Source organism: Ochotona princeps, chromosome 15 (genome assembly GCF_030435755.1).
Source record: "Ochotona princeps isolate mOchPri1 chromosome 15, mOchPri1.hap1, whole genome shotgun sequence".
Classification (NCBI taxonomy): domain Eukaryota; kingdom Metazoa; phylum Chordata; class Mammalia; order Lagomorpha; family Ochotonidae; genus Ochotona; species Ochotona princeps.
This window is the reverse complement of record NC_080846.1, coordinates 42,649,573-42,674,155: the sequence shown is the minus strand read 5'-3', so window position 1 is coordinate 42,674,155 and position 24,583 is coordinate 42,649,573. Positions and strand designations below refer to the sequence as shown.

The window sequence follows — 24,583 nt, the reverse complement described above, 5'->3', positions numbered from 1 at the left end:
TCCCAAGACCCTTCCTCAAACCTTTGGGTCTCTCTCTCCCTCCCCTTTCGAGAGGCACCCCACCTCCCAGGTTTCTCCGGAGGTGCTTTCCCCTTCCTCTCCCTTCCCTGCTCACCTGGTCCCTTCGCAAATAAACTTTTCTGTCTGCAACAGATTTTCGGCTTATTATTTCTATACTAAGGTGAGGAAAGAACCCACTGGGCATTTCTGTTAACAGGGATCCCATATTGGTGCTGGCTGCTGTCCTGGCTGCTCCACCTCCCATCCAGCTCCCTGCAGAAGAGGATGGCCCAGAACCTTAGGACCCTGCACCTGCTCGGGAGACCTGGAAGAGCCTTGCTTTTACACTGGTGCCCCTAAAGCATGGAAGCAGGGGCTGGTTTCTCTGTGGACTGCCATGTCAAGAAGAGTCAATGAAGGCTCTCCCTCTTCTATTATCCCACCTACTCGTACCAAAGTGATCCTAGAGTCAGCCATTCAAGTTATGAAAGGATCTTAATGTGTCTCCATACAACTCACATGTCAAAATCCTAACCCTCACTGGACTCCTACCAAAGATGGAGCCTTGGGAAGGTGACAGATCACAGGACAGGACCTTCATAAATGGGATTGTGCCCTGGTGAAGGAAACTTCAGTAAACTCTCCAGCTCTCTGTCATTGCTTCTCCTGAACAGCATGGGTCAAATACAACTTGATAGTTGATTCCTATTTTAGTTTCTAGTGTAAACCTAACTTATGCCAAATATTTTGCAAGTCTATATCTGGTTTCCCGAAGATTCTGGGTCAGAACACTCAAGTATAAAACCCACAAGACCACCCTGTGATTTTGATGGTTCCAATTTCTCTTTTGCAAAGAGAAAGCTCTTTGTCACTCTTCCTGTTTGTAAAACCAAAACCAACAAAACAATAACAAAACATAACAAAAACCCTGCCTTTTATCTCCTAGATTCCTGCTCAGCAATTTGTACTTGTCTCTCCTAGCTTGATCATGTATTTCGGTGGAAAAATCACCCACCACATTAATAAACTTATCAAACCATTTGTTTTGGAAGCATCGAGGGCTCTTTTTGAAGGAATATTGAGGATTACAGCCCCCTTCTCTGCCCTGCAGTGACAGGGTATGCCATGAAAGTGAGCCTGGGGTACATGATGCTTAGGGTGCCAGGAGCCAGGACCTCCTTCCCATCTCTGGATCTCAGAGTCGTCCTCTGTGAGTTGGTGGAGGGCACAGGATGGTCTCCAAGTTCTCACGCAGCTCCAGATGACTGTAGTCCTCATGAGGGTTAAGAGGGGTCAGGAAACAGGGGCTGAAGATGTGAAAGGGTGGGAGTGGGAATAAGTGGGATGAAGGAGAGCGAAGCAGGGCTGTGCAATGCTTTAGTGCTGATTTCCAGGCTGACTCTCCATGGCTACCTGCAGGTCTCCTTGGGTAGCCTGGGAGTATCAGTACCTGGTTTGTTAGCAGCAGTTAGGGATCCTTTCAGAATACCCGGGCCACAGTTGCTATCCCCCATTGCCATGCCATGGAGAACATGCTCTAGCTGTAGGCACCATTCAATATCCTTCACATTTTCATCAGGTAAAAGCCTTCAGCAGTGAATAATTGAGACAAAGTTCCAGCCAACTATGGGAGAAGCTCTAAGGTTTTGAGAAGTCTCAGAAAAGAAAAAAACAGTTGACTGATAATCATAAAAGTAAAGCTCTAAGTTTTTCTTTGATTTCTCTACTGGCTTTTCAGATTCATTTTTTTCTCCCCCCAGATCCACTGAGGAAAGCAAAGACCATCTTGATTATAAAAGGACATAAAAGGCCTTTGCATGAATGAATCTCGATCAATGAAGGCTGCTGTTGTTTGATCAGGATTATCTTTTTTTTAAAAAAGATTCATTTATTTTTATTACAAAGTCAGATATTCACAGAGGAGGAGAGACAGAGAGGAAGATCCTCCGTCCGATGATTCACTCCCCAAGGGAGCGCAACGGCTGGTGCTGCGCCGATCCTAAGCCGGGAACCAGCAACCTCTTCCGGGTCTCCCACGCGGGTGCAGGGTCCCAAAGCTTTGGGCCGTCCTCAACTGCTTTCCCAGGCCACAGGCAGGGAGCTGGATGGAAAGTGGAGCTGCCCTGATAAGGATTATTATTGTTTTAAGAAATTTCTGTTGGTGGGCTGCATCATGGCGCTAGAGAACAGCATTCTTGGGACTTCAGAACATGTATCTACCTCTTCTAAACCTTGCCTGTGAAAAGTGCCTCAAGGGCTGGTGAGTGGTTTTAATGAGAACAATGTCTATCATAACTTGCTGACATTGTTAGCAAGTGTTGTTTGAGCCAGCTAAAGTCCCCAGTCTCTTCTTCGACATCACTTGATTTGCTTCTAAAATATTGAGGAGCATTCGCCTCCCATTCATGTACACCAGGGTAAAATAAACACATCCCCAAAGCCCATCCTCACATGGTAGGGAGGGTGAACGCATGTCAGGATATCCATTGGCCAATTTCATGCAACCCATATTGGGCACAGATTTAATTTCTCCAAGCACATTCCAGAGCAGAGCAAGAGAGAGTGAATACCAGCTTTCTGCAGGTCTGGATTCAAATTCTTTTGCTCCAGACACCACATCTCCCAACAAGCTGCCCAACTTGTCTGAGCATATAATACTAAATTTCGTAGACTAAGCGTGTAGACAAAGAGATTAGATGGCCAGCACACAGCACAGTGTTAAGCCCACAACTGAAACGCCAGCCACCTTCAGTGTCTAAGAATCCTTCCAGCCAGACCACAGGCTAGACAAAGAAGATTCACTCTCAACTCAAGGAGTCTCTCAGGCAGTGTCTCTCTGACCTCTCACCTTTGTTTATTGTGATGCAAAACATCCCTGAGGACTTGAAAACAGAGCTGGTAGAAAAAGCTCTAGGCTTTTTTTGCCCAGAGCTGTCTGTATGGTTAAGTGATCTTGGAACTGTCACAAACCTCTCTGAGCCTCAGGGATATGTGAAAACAATGTGATCAGCTTCCTAGGCTTGTGCTTAAACACTCGCAGAGATCACTGAGAGTATATAAAAGCTTTGCTGCTACTCAGGTTAATCTTCCTACTATGGCGCTGGCATTCTTTTTGGGCATGGGTTCAAGGCCCACTGCTCCACTTTCCACATGGAAAGTGGCTACCTGGGAACTGTTTGTGGCCAGGGAAAGCAGTGGAGAATGGCCGAAGTCCTTGTGCTCCTGTACCCAGGGGGAGACGTGGAAGAAGCTTCTGGCTCCAGCTCAGCTCTGGCCACTGCAATCATTCGGGGAGTGAACTAGCTCTCTCTCTCTTTCTGTTTCTCTCTTCTTTCTGTAACTCTTTCAAGAAAAACAAATAAATCTTTTAAAAAAATCTTTGCATCTCTAGATATCTTTAAATGATACATATACTTCACACATTACTGTAATCTACCTTCCCATATCACAGTTGATAGGGCATTTCCATAATGACTTGATAATGACTCTAGGAGGTTTTAGGTTCATCTCTCCCCTATCTTGGAAGGGAACAGAAACAGAACTGCATCCTCCCACTTTGGGAGCTTAATCAAGAATCTCTTCCCCAGCAACCAGGTACACACATTCCCAAAACAGCATGACCATTTCTACACAAGTAAATCCACAGGACTCTGAGTTTTTTGATCAAGCAGTATAAAAAAGGCTGAACTCCCAAACCAGGGCCAAATCTCTTCTCCAAGCTCATTCATGTCTCCTTGTCCAGGCTTCCTGGCCCCTCGGAGCCAAGGCAGAGGCCCACAGAGTCCCAGCTCAGTCAGCGGGACCAGAGGGTACCTCTCCACCTGTCTGACGTGATCCTCTGGCAGGGTTTTCTGTAGCTGCAAGGAAAAGTTGTTTTTCTAAAAATACTGGGACCATTTTCTCAGGATTACAGGATAGGGCCTAGCACAGTCTTAATGACATATTTCAACCTCAGGAAGTATTAAAGGAACTAGAGAAGTAAAAGAATATTCCTTCCAAGTTACAGATTAGCAAATACTGAAGAAAGCCAGCGCTGTGACACAACCCACCTCCTAGCAGAGCACACGCTGGCACTGGAGGCCCTCCTCTTGGGACACTGCTTGTTCAGAATGCAATGCTAATGATGCTCCACATTCTCCACCGTAGGCTCTAACAGGGACCAAACTGCACAACAGCCAAACTGGTAGCCGCAGCAAAGCTTGACTTCTGATTCTAGTTTTCTCCTTTACAACACACCAGTGTCCATCACAAACAAATCGTTTAGCATGTGAAGTATTTTGAAACCCTAGTCAGGTTTTAGAAGGCATATTAGAAATAGTGTCTATAGATGTGCACAATTTAAAACTCTGAAGTGTGTTCTGGTGTCATGGCATAGCAAGGTAAGCTGCTGCTTCCTGTGCCAGCATTCCATCTTAGGGCACCACTCTGAGTCCTGGCTACTTGGCTTCTGATTCAGTTCCCTGCTAATGCACTGGGAGGTCAGCAGCAGATGACCCAACCACTTAGGCTCTTGCCACCCACATGGCAGACTCAGATGCCAGGGTTCAGGCTCCTGACTTCAGCCAGGCCCGGCCCTGGCCATTGCAGCCATTTCAGGAGAGAACCAGTAGATGGAAATGCGTACTCCTTCTCTCACTCCCCCTCTGCCTCCATCACACCTGTCTGGCACTCACCCTTCAAAATAAAAATAAACCATTAGAGCAAAACCTTTATGATGTATTTGTGAGGAAAGCAGATTTTTAGCTAGAAGACAACGTTAGTCATTTCTTTTTCTACTTTCCCCTTTAATTCAGGTGTAATAATTCCCCAGTACCCACTGCACATCAGGCACTTCATAGAAAACGTCAGAGAAAATGGCACTTTACTTTTAAGTAAATGCTGAAGTCATCTCTGTGTCTGAGGCGTTCCAGGTAGAAGACCGCAGTGGAGTAGTTCAGGCAGTAGGTCTGGTGGCTGGGACAGAGGCGCCCGCGGAAGCACTGCAAGACAAGAGTGTGCGGTGTGAAGGGAGTGTCGGGGTGCCGAGCCACGGCTCCTCCTCTCTCTCCACTTCCATCAGTAACTCTGAACAGGCAAAACTGCAAAAGCTGCCTCCATCCAGCAGGTGTGGGACTGTGTGGCTATAGACGGGCACTCTTCACAACAAACTTACAAAAAGGGGCACGTGGTTGGTTCTTGGATATAGATCCTTAGTTCTGCTTCCTGGAAGGCGGTGCGGAAGGCTCAAACATTGGGTGCTTTTATTTTATTTTTACTTTAAAGGCAGAGAGACGGAGAGACCAAACGAAAGATCTTCTGTCTGCTGGTTTACTGCCCAAATGGCTTCAGTGGCAGGAACTAGACTGGTCTGAAACCAGGAACTTCTTCCAGGTCTCCCAACTTGGGGTGCAGGGTCCCGAGGCATTGGGGCATCCTCTGCTGCCCTCCCAGGCACTTAGCAAGGAGTATGGGAAGTGGAACAACCATGACATGGACCGTTGCCTATTTGGGATGCGGACAGCACAGGGTAAAGGTTTTAGCTTCGTATGCCACAGCGCCAGCCCCAAATATTAAGTTCTTGACACTGACACTGGAACCCTGGATTGGTTCCTCTACTGGTGGCTCTGGCCACATCTCAGCTCTGTTCGTTGTGAGCATTTGGAAGGTAACCCAGAGAGGAGCATGCGTTCCGTTCCCCTCAGATAAACTGAAAAAAAAAAATTGGAAAAGAAACAAAAAAACCACCCAATATTCCCATAAAAAACAGTTACCTCTTCAATTGTCTTCTCTCTGTTCTACTTAAAGAAAACTATTTCGAGGTTCTTTTCAGGATAAACAGGCAAGGAGCTCGTTTCCGTGAGCTGTGATTCTTGTACCCGGTAATGCTAGGCTGCCTCTTTAACTCTCATTTTGAGACACCCACCTTCCCAGAATGCCAGGGTCACATCCGGGGTCAGGGTGCAGGCTACGACCCCCTCCACTGGCGCATCCTCCTGAGGCACCACGGCCAGCCAATTAGCACAGGTGGGAGGAGCCAGAACTGTGTGCCCGCTCCCCTGGAGGCTTCCTCAGCTTCCGGCTCTGGAATGTTCTGGGCTGTGGAATGTTCTCAGAGGTGCCGCTCGCTCTTCAGGGACGGTTCCCGCTCTCCCGCTCTGCCGCGCGCCCTCGGGCGGACCTTCCCCAGGAGAGGTAGAGTTTTTGGTTTTTCTTTTCTCTGTGGGCAGTTTGTTGGCCTGCTCGTGCTGGGAATTTCTCTGTGTGAGGAGGCACGCGCTTGGACATAAATTTGCGTTTAGTCCCTTCACTGCCAAATCAACTCTCTCCGTATTTGCACGCACATGCGCGCACACACTTGTACAGTGGGATTTTTTGATGTCATTCACGTGTTTATTCCTACCTTGCAGAGGCCCGCACAGCTACGTGGGCCCTATAATAACGTAAATCTTCGTGATTTCCAGGCGCCCGTGTTGGTGATGGCAGGCTTACACTGACGGGGAAAAACTGCCAGTGACCCTTCTTTCCAAATGTTCCTCAGAAATATCCGTTAATGTTTTTCTACTGGTTTCAAAAAAATATGACATTTGAAATGAAACTCTGCTCTGGAGCCTGCATTAGGAGCATGCATTTGGTTTGGAAATCTTACCCCAGCTGCAGCTGAACTCTATTTTCTTTCTTATTCTGATTTAATGTCTTGAACTTGTGATAGTGACTATGCACTCATACACCATTTCAGAATCATCGTTAGCATAAGGCAGAATGTCAGTGTTGATATTCCTATGTGCAAAAGCCAAACTGCATATCCTATACAATACACCTGTGCTATCCGTAAGTGGCTGTCTTGGGAATGGCTGTTCTTTTCTCCTTCTTTCATGGTTATTCTGGCTTTTATGTAAATATTTACTCTTTTTTTTTTTTTTTTTAAGAATAGGCTATGTTGTCTGTTGGAGGAAAAAGGGGAGGGGTTGGAGGTAAAGATAACCTAGAAAAATATTTTGCTGTAGAAGCTCAGAGGACAAAATTCGGTGAAGAACAATGTCAAATTTGGACATTGGCTCATGGTTAGCAGCCAGGTGGAAGGGGTAAGTTCTCATGTTCTACAGCATGGAGGACTGTGCGCTTACGTAATAATATCACTCGAGCAAATGGTGGAGCCTAATGGCTCCAGACATTGAATAATAACAGAGAAACTTGTTTGATTTGATCACTGTAGACATGTGTTGAGATGTCATGCTGTTTATGTCATGGAAATACACAGTTACCATTAATCAAGAATTGTTCAAACATGTTTTAAGGAGGTGGGAATACGAACTAACCTGAATACATGTTGAACACATATATTGAGTTACCACACTATACTGCATAAATTGTAAAACTATAATAATTGTTTGAAAGGCAGTCATATGAAGGAACACGCTGTGGACGTTCTCCTAGGGCAGAGTTGTTGACAGCTGTCTGAGAAGACTCAGGTCTTCTTACAGGACACAGACGTGCTAGGCGTGTCCTAAGTGTGAGACAATGGAGAAGCAGCTGAGAGCAACAGTCACTACTGGGCAGGTTTAAGCTGCTCACTCTGTGGCCAACACCAAGTTATCGGACCACTCCAACTCTCTGCCTTCACTCAAGGCCTTCTTCGGTTGGCTCACGGGTAAGGAGCCAGTGTCACAGCTGGGTGACCCTGATGGACGTTTACCGTTCCTCAGAGCCCCTTCCTGGGGCGCACTGCTAGCACCTGCTCCTCTCTGGGTGAGCTTGGCCACCACGAGGCTCTGCGACTGATGACAGGCATGTCATAGGAGGCTTCAGGCAGAATCCCGAAGTCTCAGTGAACACCTTGCTACAGTCTGTCTTGTTTGTGAGTGGCAGGGGCTGAGAACGCTGGTGATTATGTTCCATCCACGTGGGTCCTGGAGTCAGAACAGTCAAGGGTGGACTGGAGCATAAGTGAGAGATGAAGCCCAGAAAGTCAGAAGTAGGGATTGCTTCTTGCTATGGCATAATTGCATCTAATCTGACCAATACAGAATCTTTTAAATCTAAGAAAATGTTGTATGACCATCTTTGCACATTTGCAATCTAATACAGAACGTAATATGGAACATTAGTAACAAGCTCATTAATTTTCCATCTGGAGTAGACTATAAAGGCATTGATGTGCTTTGATAAGAAGCTAATTTTTCTCCAGACTATTAAAAATGAAATTTAAACTTGTTCTGACTCACGGAATTGACAGAACCTGAAATTTTAGTTAATTCCTAAAACTGCACATTTTTTTCTCTTGTTTTGCCAAGTTCTTAAATTTACCTTCACAGTTGACTGGTGCATATTCCAGTTTATATCTAATGTTCTTCTTATTTTCAGTCTTGATAAAAACTCTGTCTTCCTCTTTTAGTGCAAGTACCAGTTCTCCAGGAGGTATTCCCTACCTGTAACTACTCCACCATCTACTCAAACTAGAATATTTCCATTACTACATCCTTTTAATGAGTAGCTTCCTTGTTTTTTCAGTATTAATCTGTATATTTGATTAAATAAATACTAGTGCCATAATTAGACTAATTTCTCCCCCACTGGACTGAATATTCCTCTCAAGAGCAGTGAAGTTTTCTAATTCTGCATTTTATTCAGTCTGAGGTATCTCAAATATGTTGTTTTTCACAAATGAAATGCATTGTTTCCAGTACTGCTAAATGCAAACAGATGGACATTGGATCGAAAACCTCACAGTAACAGCAGTCAGGGAAGAGGTCCAAATATCTACTGGAAAAATGGGCAGCATTTATCAAGCCAAGACTACAGGTTTTCTCTTTTCTCCTTATTTCACACACAGAAATATTATCAAGAATGCTCTTGGGTTTGAAGGTTTATTTTGTTCCTTAATGAGAGTGTGGAATTTCTATTAGAATAACTGAACCTTGTAATTAGTGTATATGAAACCATTGCTGTGAATATTGCTTTAAATTGGAGGTACTTGAAAACCTTGGAAATGACTTTTCCATGCATGCAGATTATTGTAGCAGGCCCACATGACAACAGAAAAGAAAAATTGAATCTGCATGCTGTTTTTGAAAGTATTGATTAGTAAGGAAAGGTTTGGTTCCTTTGTCCAAGGATGGCAGTAGAACTTTCCTGGGCAATGCATACACAGCATTGAAATAGCCAAAACCACTTTCCTGGAAGGTGGGTGAATTAATAGCATGGAATTGAGATCTCCCAAAAGGATTTTACCTTTGTGAGCACAGAAACAAAATCCATTGGTGGTGTAGTCTCAGAAGCATCTATATAATCCTTGAAGACTCCGAAAAGACTATTTGCAAAACCCAGGCTTGTCTAGGGCCAGAGAGAAGGAAAACAAGAGCAGACACACATCCATGAGGAAGGAATAACAATTCGATGAACTTCAAATATCATTCTTACAGATGTTTCCATTTCCAATCCCAGTAAAATTCAAAGGTTGATTTACCTCCTCTTTTTAAAACACATTCTTGTTGCTACTTCTCTCTCTTTCTTTGAAAAATAATATTATATATTAACAATATCTGTAAAAAATGGAAATTTATAGGAAAATAAAACTGATGAAGTTGATGTCTACCTCTTAGGCATGGAAAAATGAAAACTGAGCATTAACCAGTAAATTCACTCAATCGGAACGATGTCAGTTGACATTCAGAACTTCTGGTTATCCTGTACTCTTGGCTATAAGTTCATGTGGAGATGGACTATGGGACATGACTTACGGAATACAGAATACAAGGAGTAGACCAAACGTAAGTTTTCCTGAGCTTCAGGAGAGCTTTAAAACATAGCTACTGGCATCTTTCTGTTGTTGCTCACCTGAGTTAACTCTTCCAGGTTTGCAAAAAGCCTCCATAAATTCACATCCAGGAGATATTCATGAATCTGCAGATATTTTAGTGTATTCATAAAGACCTAAAAAAGAAACAAATGTACGTCACTTTGTTTTTTTAATTTTGAAACAAGCCCTTGACAAAAATATTAAATATTAACATTCTGAAGCATGATTTTACAAACCAGAGTAGAAATTAGTGTTCTCAAGGCTTAAGAATTAGTCAATCTGAATAACACATCATGAAATTTACGCTTCATAAGATACTGGGAATATTGCTGTTGCTTATGTGGGTCCTAAGGATATTCATCTTGAACATTATCCGCCTAACAGCTTTGTCTCACGGTGCTACAAATTTCATTTCTTGCCAGAGCCATAACTTGAGAAGCAAAACAATGCTCATGCCACGTTCTCTCATGTTTGTTCCTCTGCCAAAGACCCAAAGGGCCGTCACTTTGAAGGAACTAAAAGTAGGTAATGAGGAGTGACTATTTCATCACTAGTAAAATGTTTTCATTTGGGTAAAGGCATTTTACACTTAAGCAAGTATGAACATTTTTACGTTTTATTCAATTTGATGCTTTCACACAACATGGAGCCAAACAGCAAGTCAAGTAAGAGCTCCTGTCCTCTTCCACGGGTCTTTTTCTGTATGCCAAAGAGAGATGAAGTCCTTGAGAGGCATTTACAATTATCAGTATCTGTAAGAAGGGAAGCATTTAAAGGGAATGAGTCGTTCAGTTTTAAACTTTCCCATGAGAAGTGACAGGGCTTTGGATAGGTAGTCTTCTCCAGTTCCTGTATCATTTCATGAATGCAGTGAGTTACTTACACTGGCACAAGAGTCTCCTGGATGCCTTGTTAGTCCAGAGTTGGCCTGGAACTTCTGAGTCATGGCTCTGTGACAAAGCACCAAAGTGTACATTTCTTACAGACCCCCAAGTCCTTCTGACACTGCTGTGCAGAGGATGCATGTGAAGAACTGACTTAGGGCTTTCCAGATCTGTAGAGTATTGATTGTCTGGAGCCGTCAACATCCAATCATTTGAAACAGCTCGTTGGAGGAGACACTACTTATTAAACTGGGGCCGCTTAGGGAAAAAAATTGTTGTGACAATCTTTGCTTTACAGAATTTTTTTTTTTTTTTTTTTTTTTTTGCCCTTAAAAAGCAATGAGTTGGGCCTGACGAGGTGTCCTAGTGGCTAAAGTCCTCGCCTTGAATGCGCCGGGATCCCTCGTGGGTGCTGGTTCTAATCCCGGCAGCTCTACTTCCCATCCAGCTTCCTGCTTGTGGCCTGGGAAAGCAGTCAAGGACGGCCCAAAACCTAGGGACCCTGCACCTGAATGGGAGACCTGGAGGAAGTTCCAGGTTCCTGGCTTCGGATTAGCACAGCACCGGCCGTTGTGGTTACTTGGGGAGTGAAACATCAGATGGAAGATCTTCTTCTCTGTCTCTCCTCCTCTCTGTATATCTGACTTTGTAATAAAAATGAATAAATCTTTTTAAAAAGCAGTGAGTATTTCTGTATATTTATTTTTACAAAATTTTAGTTTACAAACAACTTTGGGGCACTCACATTGATTGTTTAAGTGGATATATATATATATATAATCTTAAATATATTAGATTTTGAAAATAAAGTTTAAGTCATATTTTATTAAATGCAAAATGCTATTTTGCAAAATCTGTGTAGCAAGAGAATGTTCTGTGCTGTTCACTGGGATAAGAAACAATATAGTTTAGCCTTTATTCCTCTGCAGTGAGCATTCACTGGCTACCACCTGACTTCAGTGCTTTTCCTCCCTAACAGACCCCTGGGTTTGACCCTAATATTGACTAGTGTCATGCTGTGCAAGTGCCAGAAAGCAAGCTGATCTTATTCCTGGGGTGATCTTGATTGCCATGAGACTACTAGCATGCACTTTGTGTGTCTATCAGTGGTAGTCAGTTGGGGTGGTCACAGTCCGAGCATAACAAATCTTATGACTTTATGTGAGTACAATAATCTCTTGAGTTGATGGACAGCAACTTCTTTCTGGCTGTGTGATAAGCAATCATAGCATTAGGCTAATATCGTGAAAAGCAAGGCTGAGAGTTGGGAAGAAACTATATTCTTGGCTTTAAAGTTCCTGGTCAATCCAATCTTGAATTCTCTTCTACCTCTGGACTTTAGAATCACATTAAAATCCTGCACTATTTAAACAGTTTTTTTTTGTTTCTTGTTCTTGTAAGCATCCTGATATAGTTTCTGAGTTTCAGTTTTTTCATTGAGTCTCTGTAATTTAATGTTTTCTATGTAAAATAGCACTAAGACTGATAATTCTTATTTAGAGAAATGACATTTATACATAGCAGTTGGTAGATTTCAGGGAAGAGCAAGTTGATCATCTCAAGGATCTTAGGAGATAGTCAGAAAAGATACTGTGATTTCATTTTATAGCTCAAGACAGAGGTTATCAAACTGTAGCCTGTGGGCTAGATCTGACCTCTTGCCCACTTCTGTAAGTGGTGTTTTATTGTGACAGAGTCATGCACTTCCTGTACCCATATTTCTGGCTGTGTTTGTACTACAGTGGGAGATTTGAGTCATTGCTGCAATGACCATACAGACAGCAAAGCCTAAAATCCTTCCTGCCTGGACCATTCCAGGAAATGTGTTTACCAATCCCTAGTTTAGAAGTTGGAGGGGCTAGGTTTCCCTAAGCCTATGTGATGAGTCAGAGGTAGATCCAGGACTGGAACTCAGCCTTCCAGTATAGTGCTTTTGAACCGTGTGTGATAGTAATCAGAACTCAAACGTTGTGTGGGCAGAGACAATCTTGGGAGGCAGGTGACTTGTCCTTCCTTTGCCCGAAGCATCTGACTTCCTTCTCTAGCCCTGTGATTTCTTCTGTTGGGGATTTTCTGAGTCTCACCAGTTTAGGTCTGAAACACTGTACAATCTCTGGGCTGTCACTGATTTGAAAGACATCATGAACATACTGCTTGAACATGCTAACATCAGAAATCTGCAGTCCGTCAAAAGGACATTCCTGACACTATTTGTGAAGGAACAAGAGTGCCAAAGAAGAAGGAAGCAAAGATGGAATGAATGGGCTGCCTCGAGGGTGATGGTTAGCTCTTTGAATTGGAGTGTGTAAACACAGAAGTAAACAAGGCCAAGGGATTGGATGTTTGGAGGGAAAGAGTTTCATCCAGTCTTGACAGGATGTGTGTAAGAAAAGAACGAAGAAACAACCAGGTAGTGTATGAACAAAAGTGAACAATAAATAAAATTTTAACCCGTTCCCAACACAGATGGGGAAAAAAAAGACCTCTTTCTTTTGTGTTTGTTTTGTTTTTGAAAGAGAACGGAAATCAGGCCCCAAAGAATCGACTGTTTCCCAACTGCCCCCAAAATTAAACCCAGCATTACCATCTTAAGGACTAATAAATGGTCCAAGAAGTAAGTGCATTCACTTGTGAAAAGTTCCCACACAGCCTCCAGCTGCTTTCTCAGATCTGGTTGGTCATTAGGAAGATTCTGATGTGTTTCCATGACATCATTCCAGGTCTTATCCTATAAATGAGGAGAAAAGAAGCAACATGACATTTCCACCTCTGGACTGACTTGTCCACTGTTTGCTTTGGCCTCTTTAGGCTGTGGTTGTGTCTCTTGAGGGTACCTCCTTGAACCACCCCAACCACACATTCCCGGTGTAGCTCTGGGATGACAGTTCTTCCCAAGGGAAAGTATGGTGTGCACAAAGTATTTTTGGTTTAAAGTGGGAAGAAATATGAGTTGGTGGCGTTTTGAATTGTGCCTGAGATTTTCATGAGTTGTTTTCAATTTGTTGACGGCAGCTTTGAAAAAGCCAAATCTCAGAACTTGAAAGTTCATGCTAGAGTCTACTGGCAAAGCCTGTTGAAATTAAACACCAGAAAAACAGAAATCAGAGCTTAGAATCTGGAGATTTTTAGAAATCTCCTTATCAGAAATGACTTCAGTTTCAAATAAGGAAAGTGAGACACAGAGAGGTGAATGGGAACCTCCTGCCAGCTTGTCTGCAAAGCCTCAGGCTCTCTAGAGCACTCACACCCATCATCTCCTTCAAGTGAGATGACTTCCTCCAAGTCGCTGTGTTTAGAGCAGAGCAGACCTGGCCTGCCTTGCCCAGCCCTGGGTTCCTCCCTGGTATACTTCTAATACAATAAACCAAGTGATAATCTGACAACTTAATCCTCATCACCATCAAAACAATTTTTTTCAAGAAAGCAAAAGAAGAGGAGGGAGTACACAATACTCCCCTTGAGATACCTTCAGGCCGCAGAACTCATAGTCCCTGCTGTCTGTCGTCTTCATGGAGGAGAGGCAACTTTCCAGATCCAGTATGTGCTTGTGTCTGTCTTTGCCCTGCGTAAAGGTGGTCAGAAAAAAGAATTTCAAACAGAATCCTTTATGGACAAGACTTTGATAACCTCAGCTCCTGATGTTTAGGAGAGCAAACTAATTGCACAGTTTGATCTTAAGTCACCAGCCTTGGACACTCCAAAGCCAACACTGAGTTGTAGCCTGACCAGAGTGTCAGAGCTGGGAGCAGGGTTCTGTGAGACCTGCCCAAGCTTCTCATTTTACTAATGGAAAAAAAAAAAAAAAACCTCAAGGCACAGAATGGTCATGTAGCAAGCAGGTAGACTCTAAGGGCAACACCCATCCTGTTTAGAGCTCTGGACCACAGGTCTCCGGGATCAGAAGCTACCTTGAACAGACTCATTCGATCCTTCGTGTAGTAAGTGATTAAATAATACCCCAGAATGGTGGGGGAGCTTTCCTGCCAAAGAGTACTTCAATATGCTAAAGACTCTAGTTTCCTTATGATGGAATCATCTGCTGAGTTTGTTTTTCAAATTCTTCAGTATTAATATTTGTCTTAAAAATCTGATTGCAAAGGTCATACATGATTATTAGAAATTATTTGAAAACAAAGAAAAACACAATGAAAATTAAAGCTACCCATAATCTTCATTTAACCTTGGATAACCGTTAAAAACATGTCTCAGAGCATACTTATAATTTTATTTATTTGTTAATTTGAGAGGCCAGAGGAATGGATTGCAGGAGTTCCCTTCCACTGGTTCACTTCCCTGATGCCTGCAACAGCTGGATCTGGTCTGGGGCTGAAGTTGGGAGCCAGGACCTCAATCCAATGCTCCCGTGTGGGTTGGGAGGGATGTAAGTGCTTGAGCTGTCACAGCTGTTTTCCAAGGTCTTTGCACAGAGCTGGAACTGGAAGCTGGAGATGCGAGTCACACTCAGCCATTCTAGTGACGGTGTCTTAACCACAAAGTTGAAGTCAATCCCATTGTTTTTTTTTTTTTTAAAGATTTATTCATTTTATTACAGCCAGATATACACAGAGGAGGAGAGACAGAGAGGAAGATCTTCCGTCTGATGATTCACTCCCCAAGTGAGCCACAACGGGCCGGTGCTGTGCCAATCTGAAGCTGGGAACCAGGAACCTCCTCCAGGTCTCCCATGCGGGTGCAGTGTCCCAATACATTGGGCCGTCCTCGACTGCTTTCCCAGGCCACAAGCAGGGAGCTGGATGGGAAGTGGAGCTGCCGGGATTAGAACCGGCGCCCATATGGGATCCCGGGGCTTTCAAGGCAAGGACTTTAGCCGCTAGGCCACACCGCCGGGCCCAATCCCATTGGTTTTTAAATGTTGTCATATTTCCATTATTTTAAAACTTAAAATAATGCCAGTTGGAAGAGGAAGAAGCTTAGACAATAGGAACAGCACTGGAATGGTGGGAAGTGGGTGCCGTCGTTTAAAACTTAACAAAAGTATACTTCAAAAGGCTAATGGAAATAGAGATAATTTTATCTTAATGCATAGGAATCAAAATCTTTGCATGCAGGAGCCAATGCTTTGTCACAGTAGGTTAAGCTGCTGTTAAATGGGCACTGGTTCCAGACCCAGTTTCACTACTTCTGATTTAGCTCTCTGTTAATGTGCCTGGGAAAGCAGTGGAGGATAGCCCAAGCACTTCGGGCCCTGCAGCCATGTGAGACCTGGAAGAAGCTCCTGGCTTTAGCCTAGTCCAGCTCTGGTCACTGTGGCCACTTGGAGTAGACGAGCAAATGGAAGACTTCTCTGTGTCTCCTTTACTCATTCTAAGTCTTGCTGTCAAATGAATACAATAAATCTTTTTTTAAAAATTCTGTTCAAAGATGTATTTTCTGTTTTTTGAAGTATCCTTGTATCATGTGAGCCTTTTAGGAATCCATTATTTTGCAACATAGTAAATTGCTAACATAAAGAATTCAGCTTACCAACTGCAAAGGGGCTTTCAGATAAAATGTGTAAGGCTTTCTGAAGTCAACCTGGCTGTGTTTCAGAGGAATTTTTATCACATAATTTTTCCACTTGTTCTATTGCCTCAGGTTGCCATGGATCTAAATGATTTGATGGAAGTTAATGAACATGTTAACCGACAGAAAACCTGGAGTCTCTGCTGTTGAGCAAGGAGAGACTCTAAGACTGAAAAGAGACCCTGTAATAGTTTTGGAATGTGCCAAAGGGCTGGGGTTGGTTTTTCTGGTAGAGTTATGCACTGAAAGAGGGAGCCTTTTGTAGGCTCATTAGCTGCAAAGCAATCTTGGAGCTAGTTGGGTCCCTCCTACAACATTTTGGACATAGGCCTTGTGTTGATGGCTGAAACCATAGCAACTGAATGTTGTGGCAATAAAAACAGCAGCAGCCAGTTGGAAGAGAAAGAAGCTTAGACAATAGGAGCAGCACTGGAATGGTGGGAAGTGGGTGCCAATGCTGGGCTTTAAAGGGCATTCACTGTGGCCCTTCGTGGGTCTGAATAGACTCTTAGCCAAATTGCTTGGTGGGTATTTCTGTGAGAAAGGAGACATGTCTCATTGGTCACCTTAACTCTTAGTGTAACAGATTTGTTTTGTGTGTTGTTGATTCCACTGGGTTGGCACTAATTAGGGAAGGAAATGAGAAAGACTAGAGCAGACGAGGTGGACTACTGGAGATGAGCCCTGCCCTGCTGCTTCGGAGCTGTGTGCTCTCAGACAGCCTGGCCTCTTAGAATCCCTGTTTTATTTATCTACTCTGTTGGAGAGTGTGAAGATTTACGATCTCCTGATGACATACAAAAGCAGGGGTACATGTCTAGTAATATGTCAAAGGTGCTATCTGCTATTACTAACACTGATCGTTGGAAAGCAAGGAAAAAGATATGGAAAAATCTGGAATAGGTTGCTAAAATATATTGCAGCTTGAAAGTGTGTTTGTTGTGTTTATGTGAATTATTATTTAAATATATATGAATTACTTGATAATTATACAAAAGAGGATGAAGGAAGTATTTGTGTTGATTTTCAGGACAGGATAGTGTATCCTTGTGAAAGTGAAGCTTGAAGAAATGAAGCTCTGTCCATTGCAGAGAGGGTTTCATGCTTGTAGAAACCCTTTTGCCATCTGCCTGCATATCCACAGGATTTGTACTCTGCGATTCAACTAATATAGATCACAGATGTTTTCACAAAAGACCAGGTTTCTTCCTTGTCATCCCCTCTCCCCTAAAATGTAGTATAACAGCTATTTAAGTTGCATTTACATTGTGTTATATGTAATAAACAATCTAGAGATGTTGAAAAGAGCATATACGAGGGAATATGCTTAGGTTAAATGTGAATTCTGTACTGTTTTACATAAGGGACTTGAGCATCCTTACAGTTCAGGATCTATTAGGGGTCCTGGGATCAATCCCGCTTAGATACAGAGGGTTGACTAACGATTTTTCCTTTGTGTTTCCACCGCTGCCCTCAGACAGAGTACCCAACCTTTAGCACATTACTCCAGCCCCAAATGTATGTGTCATTGTGATCTCCTTGGTTGTGCATTAGTACGGGGAAGTTTGAGACTTTAGATATCTGGGTTGGTTTGTTGGCGCAAGTTGTTTTTTGTCAATAGAGGCTTTTCCCCACAGCCTTAAAGATCACTCTTCCTTAGCCAAGTCCTGAAAGCACCTGTTGGCTTCCTTGCCCTGGGGAAGACTATAGGAAGGCTGGGAAGAGGTGACACCTCTCCTGGGGTCAGACTCGCTTGTTGACCAGCTCCGCCTCTGTTTACATGAGGAAGGAGCTAAGGAGTGGCCATAACCGTAACCGTGGGCCTTGTCTCAGACCTGCCAGGAAAATGACTGGGGAGCTTTAGTGATAATGGTGTTACCAGTGTGCTAACAATGTATGATTTGCAGCTTGTAAGATTTAGACCATGTTCCATGTAAACTGCTTAGTTTTTTAAATTTGCAAGTCAATCATATGCTTGACTGTGAGAATAAGTAGTTTTTCCAAGTCCTGTTTAGAAAATGTACCTTGTAATACAGCCAGTTGCGACTCTGAGTGTCCAGTCCTATGGGAAGCTCTGAGTGTATTCTGATTGATCAGAATCACCTGGTGCTGACCGCCTTGGAGTTTTTATAGGAAATGAGCTGAAGCTGAGGGAAGTTCATTCTTTTGGCCAATGTCATAGAGCAGTTGAGTGAAGCAGTTGGGGTTGGAAATTCAAAGGACTTTTAATTTAATTAGTTGATTTTAAAAAATACCAGTGCTGTGTATGATGTCAACTGCAGATGAGAAACTAATTAGAGGCCCCATGGGCAGATTTTTATCACAACTGAGCACAATGACTGTCTCTAAGACCCTACTCTCACTGTGCATATGTCTGTATTGCTACTATATGGCTAAGACAACACAGTATCAGTCACTTCCTATCCAGAAAGAAAGGGTGCGGATTCAGAGTGATCATGAATGTGCCTCCCCTCCACCCCTGGCATGTCAGAAGCGAGGTCTTAGCTGTGGTCATCCTTGCCCAGCACTCAGGACTCACGGACTGCAGATTTAGACTGGCAACTCTTCAATAATTGAACCAGGAATGAATTTAAATACCACTCAGACGAATTTAACTGGCTTTCCCAGAAGAGGAAGTGTATTTGTGGAATCTGTCTCTGTAACATCTCATTAATTTTTCAGTGCAGCCAATGTACATGGCAAGAACTGCAAACGGGGCAATGCATTGGGCAATTTACTTCATCAGTGCACTGTTTCCTAAGGTAAAAACTAAGTGTTGTAAAGCATCATTATACTAGAAATGTGTTGTTTATGCATTGTTTGCAGAATGCGTAATCCATTGACAATTAGTACTGTTTTGCTGCATATAGTGACACCACTTGGCATATGCTAGAGACAATACTGAGGATACAGCGATTTACATTTCAGGTGCCATCTGCTTTTATGCAAAGGTAACACAGAATGAAATGGGTTTGGGGCACATTTTCACTTCTTGTTTTAAGCTAGAAGAGATTTTACAAAACCAAAAAGATGATGTGTGCTACTCACCACTCCCCTTTTGGAGAAAGGCCATCTTGGTTTTTTGGATTCTGGTAAGTGAAATTAAAGAAAATTTATTATTATAGAGTACCTAGCGGCAGATCTTTGCAGTGTTTTACAAAACGGTCCTTATGAAAACAGAATCCCTCCTGCTTTTGATTTTCCTTCTCCTCAAATGCATAGAGTGAACATTTATGTTCTTGTTGATGGCAAATGATGTAGTGTTGCAGCTTAAAGGCTGGCATTCTGTGCAGCCTTAAAGGATGATATCCTGCTTCTTTATTAGGGTATTATTCATTCCCTTTCTCTGTGTTAGCTGGAGGAGAAATCTATCAATGGCAATTAGAGGTTGGGCAATTCCCTTAACTCAGAGAATTATAGCACTTTGCTTTTGCACTGTCCCACCATAAAGTATCCTATCCCAGGCAACCACAGCAGCCTGATCAGATCTGAGACCTGGAGATTACACCATCCAAGAATGTTTGGAAGTGATTCACCAAACACTCCTGAGATAGGGGACATGAACACATAGCCCCAATTTTTAAGTTTGGGGCTCCTGCCACTAGTGGCCACCATCCATCAATAAAGAAGTCATTTTTCAGTCACACATTTTTTTTGGTGACCAGAGAGTAAAGAGATGAGATTCTGGCCTTTTCATTTTCATGCTTGTATTAATTCATAATGATAAGAAAAATCTGGTTGTCATCTCTTGGATTTAGGTGCAATTTTTTTGAATACTCAGTATTCATAATAATTGTTTTGTAGGTTTTTCTTTCTTTCCAATTCCCCAGGAGACTGTGTATGACTCTTCAGTGGGATGAAAGCCATAGCCTGAGTATCATTACTGCCCAGGAGGTGTGTGAGGGACTTTTCTCACATAATCTTGAATAGCACCTCCTAGCTAATCTCTCACTTATTCTGACCACTTTATTGATCTTTATACAGGCAACATTAAGTGGACTCTCCCTTAGGGGCAACCCAGCTTCACCATACTTGCAATTAATTTTCAAAAGACTGATGGCAAATTATTATGTCTAATTTAACTGCAATGATTGGAGTCCTCGGCATGTTTTTCTCTTTTAGTTTTCTAAATTTAAGGTTTATTTTAGAGCCTTTGAAAAGTTCTGTAAATTTCCAGAAGGTGATTTAAGTTTTAGTTATTTTACAATCTTTCACTATTTGTCTTAAGTATAAAGTTTTGGGTAATCAGACTCTAGTTCTACAATATTTATAGGTGACTTCTCTACACATCCTGAGTTTGGTACATGGTATTTCCATTCTTAGTTTCTTGCAAAGAGGGCATGGCAAGACAGGGTACAGGATCTTTTACTGTTGTGAAATCTACCATGATTTTTGGCATACACTGCTTGAAGAATCTTATGTGGGCAATAAGCATCACACAATGTCTAATCTTTACAATGTCTTGGTTCTTACGCTTCAGCTAGTGTCAGAATCACTTGATATATAACTGTCACTGATATAAACAGTGCTGGTCACCATTCCTGGGCTGTCTAATTTAGAAGGTCCAGGCAGTCCCCAGAGACCTCATTTCTGACAATTTTTCAGGTGAATCTGCAACTGTTGGTTTAGGATCAGCCTTTGGGATCTCCAGTTATTAACCTGTTGAGAGCTGTGAGAGGCATCTTGAGCCTCTGTTGGTGGAACTTGGTTTAAACCAGCTCTCATTTCTAGGATGTATCCTCAGCAAACGATTTATTCCCTCTTGGGCTGTTCCCTTGGGTGGTTGTATCATATTAGACAATGGGTATTGATTTGGATTGTTGTATTGCTTCAGACAACAGAGCTGAAAGATCTGTAAAGAATGAAGAGCAATAAAAATATGACTTATTCAGGGATTGCTTTGGGAATCCACCTACAGAAGACCATAGCTATCCATCCCAGTGGATGACTGACAGAGGCTGGTGGAAAGGGTGGAAAGGGTGGAAAGGGTCCGTAGTCTTGAACTTGCATCCCCTTTCTCTAACAACAGCCAACTGGCACTGTGATTATGTCATTCTCCTTTCTGACCTCTCTGCATGCTCAAGAGTGAGGAATGCAAACTGCTTTCAGGTGTTTGGGGCATCAGGGGACATTTGAGACGTGCTGTTTGGAACCTATTTCAGGTTAAAGTTGACAATAGACATTGCTCTGCCAAGTAAGGATGGTTATGTATAAAGGAGTATGCTAGGGAAAAAATTAAAAACCAGATTGAAAACTATCAATATGGATGATCTTCAGTATCCTCTTAGGCTTTGATTTGCTTACTCTTAAAATCACAAGGAAAGTTTCTTAGACACTACTGTTCTTTTCTTTCACAACTGGGATGAAAATGCAGATGCACCCTCAAGGCTGTCTGTTGTCAACAGGCACTAATCTGCCTCTGGCACTCTATTGCCATATGCCTTTGTTGGAAAACACCAATGCAGGCCTGAAGACAGAAAGGGTACAGAAGTGAAAGGGAAGCTGCCACCAGCTTTGTGAGAGTATTTTGCTTTGAAGTGGCCATTATCATTGGTGCAGCTGTCTCAAGATTTGGACCTGTGACAAATGGTTTGATAATAACATATCTGAGGGAGGATCCATGCCTGACCCATCTCTTTTAATAGCCTGTCCAGTACCAATGGTAGTGGTCACTTGGTTCTAGTCATGCCTGGAACAGGTTGGTGCCTGTTCTAATTGATGTGTCTTTGGGTTTAAATAGTGCTATAGACAACCTCCCACTGCTCTGACAGTATCTACCATTGAAGGCCTGTAATAAAGACAGGTTGAATCAGCAGGACCTGAATTCAGCAGCAGAAGTGGGTGGCACAGGTAATCAGCAGCTCCGTCTGACACCAGAAGGTCCCCAGGGAACACTTCAAGTCCAGGTAAGTTCAGCACCACGGAACTCCGCCTGTGCTCATAGAACCTGTGTCCAAGAAACAAAAGACAAGGGCTTAGAGTTGGGGGGCTAGGAGGTTCATCATGTACACCCCGTGTGGTCACAAAGAAATGGTTGCTGGTCCCCTGATGCCTACCCTATCAAAGGACTTGGGCCATTGCAGGCACCAGGAGTAGGAAGGCTGCGATGACATACACATCACACATTGCCACCTTTTTGAGCCTTCTTGACATTTTATGAATCTAATTCAAAGCAGTGGTGTTCATCTAGACACTACATGTTCTGACTCGGGATACTGGAAGTAAGATCTCAAACACAAAAATCTTAGCAAAGGGTTCATGCCCTCTGCTTCAGAAGAGAGCAAGATGAGAGCAGCACCAGCATCCCTAGCAATCCCAAACTGGTTGTTCAAGCTGGCACATTAACTTTTCCCCCAGTGAAATAATGAGATATATTATTGGGAAAGTTTAATAAACAGAGCTGTCTGCTTTGTCTTTTCTTCTGCTCTGTTTTATAGAATTTACTGTCTATCGGAGATTCACAGAATAAGTGGTTGCTGTATCAGGCATAGTGAGGAGCAGCTTCACAGCCGCTGAGTGTTTGCTCACTGATCAAGGGAGCAGAGATGGTAAGGGGTCTGTCCTGCTAGGAACCAGCCTGATAGCACAGATTCAGAAGGCTTCCTCTGGCTTACCCATCGGAACTCTTCCCGAATTCCATTTGGGCTATTCTTATGGATGGGAGATGTGATTCCTTCTATTATTGACCAACACAATCTTTAAATCCTCATTTCAGTTAATAGAGAGGAATTTTGTTTTGATCTAGTAATAAAAGCATCACTAAGAAATTGCCTGGAAAGTTGAGAACCTGGGTTTGTCACACCTATTGAATATTAGGACTTGCCCATGGTCAAGCAGTGCCATCAGCCTTCACATGACCATACTCCACCAGTCTCCATTAGTCTCCCCAACCCATTCGTGCCTCTGCTCCTTCTGCCTTCCTGCCTGTCTACTGCTGAAATCCCTCCAGGCACTGTAGTCAAGTTCTGTGTGTCTGACTTGTACATGAAGCTAGCCTTTCTGCCTGTACTTTTGACTTCTGGTACATGCTGGGATCTCATGCCCTCTTTCTTGTCAATAAGTTTGATATAAAGGCTCTGGTCAGATCATGTTAAGACCATCTTGCTGTGACCATTCTTGTTTACATTAGCATATCCTGTGGTATTTATTATAAATAATGAATACCTTAGGATTCTAAAACTGTAGGTCAGAGAGGGTTCTCTGGATTTGTGATTTTGCTCATTTCTCCAGATATCAGATTTACAGAACAATTGAATTTGTTTAAATCTTAACATAGGTCTTTCTTACTTTTTGGTTTTAAAGATTATTTCCAATTTCCAATCTTTGGCTAAAAAAACTTTTTTTGAGATAATTTTATTTATAGATGGATAAAGTTATTTAGGAATTTTAATTATTGCATAACTAATGTCCCATAATTTTCCTAGAAACTGTGTAATGTGCAAGGATGCCTTGGACTCTAGATAGTTGGTTCTTAGTTATAATGTCTCCCTTCTTCAAGAAGTCTTCTTAGAGGCCATTCCTCATATCTGCACTCCTCCAGCACTCCGTGAGAGCTGGTCCTCAGCATCCTCTGTTTGTCCTAATGCGATTGCCTCTCATTTCCCTTGATGCCTTTCTGCTCACTGTCACTAAATATGACTCATGCAAAGTTCAAGACTGGCGTTGTGTGCAACAGGTGAAGTTACCACCTGCAATACCAGTGCCTAAATGTACCAACACCTGGCTTGTGTCCTAAATGTACCATTTTCAATCCAGCTTCTTGCTGGTGTGCCTGGGAAAGCAGCAGAGGATAGACCAAGTGCTTTGCTCCGAAAGAGATGTGGGAGACCCAGATGAAGCTCTAGGTTTCAGTCTGGCTGCTGTGGCCATCTGGGGTATGAATCAGTAAGTGGAATGTCTCTTTCCTCCCTCCCACTATCTCTCTCTCCCACCCTCTCTCTCACCTTTTCTCTCTCTTCCTTTCTCCCTCTCCTGCCCTCCCTCTCGCCTTCTCTCTCTCTTCTTTTCTCCCTCTCTCTCTCCCGCTCTCCCTCCAGCACTCGCTGTAATTCCGCACCTCAGTATAAATAAGTAAGTCTTTAAAAAAGAGGAGCTGGTGTGGTGGCGTAACAGGTTCATTCTCTGCCTGTGGTGTGGGCATCCCATATGGGAGCCAGTTTGTGTACTGGCTATTCCGCTTCTGATCCAGCTCTTTGCTTATGGCTGGGGAGGTAGAAGAAGATGCTACACCCTTGGGACCCTGCACCCACATGGGAGACCCAGAGGAAGCTCCTGGTTTCCAATCAGCTCAACTCTGGCTGTTGTGGCCATTTTGGAGTGAACTAATGGATGGAAGATATCTCTGTCTCTACTCTCTATATCTGCATTTCAAATAAAAAGAAATATAAACCTTTCAAAAAAG

At 43.0% G+C, this 24,583-nt stretch overlaps 1 protein-coding gene across 1 annotated transcript in view; it reads right to left on the bottom strand.

Moving 5' to 3' along the window:
- PLEKHG7 (pleckstrin homology and RhoGEF domain containing G7) overlaps positions 1-24,583 on the bottom strand; it is a gene marked incomplete at its 5' end in the record, with an annotated part of 48,708 nt that overhangs the window by 9,979 nt on the left and 14,146 nt on the right. The window contains 7 exons of the mRNA XM_058673911.1: positions 4,866-4,979; positions 9,208-9,309; positions 9,814-9,909; positions 13,244-13,387; positions 14,126-14,221; positions 19,231-19,271; positions 22,002-22,131. Coding sequence (XP_058529894.1) covers positions 4,866-4,979; positions 9,208-9,309; positions 9,814-9,909; positions 13,244-13,387; positions 14,126-14,221; positions 19,231-19,271; positions 22,002-22,131 — 723 coding nt within the window. The remainder of the gene's footprint in view (positions 1-4,865; positions 4,980-9,207; positions 9,310-9,813; positions 9,910-13,243; positions 13,388-14,125; positions 14,222-19,230; positions 19,272-22,001; positions 22,132-24,583) is intronic.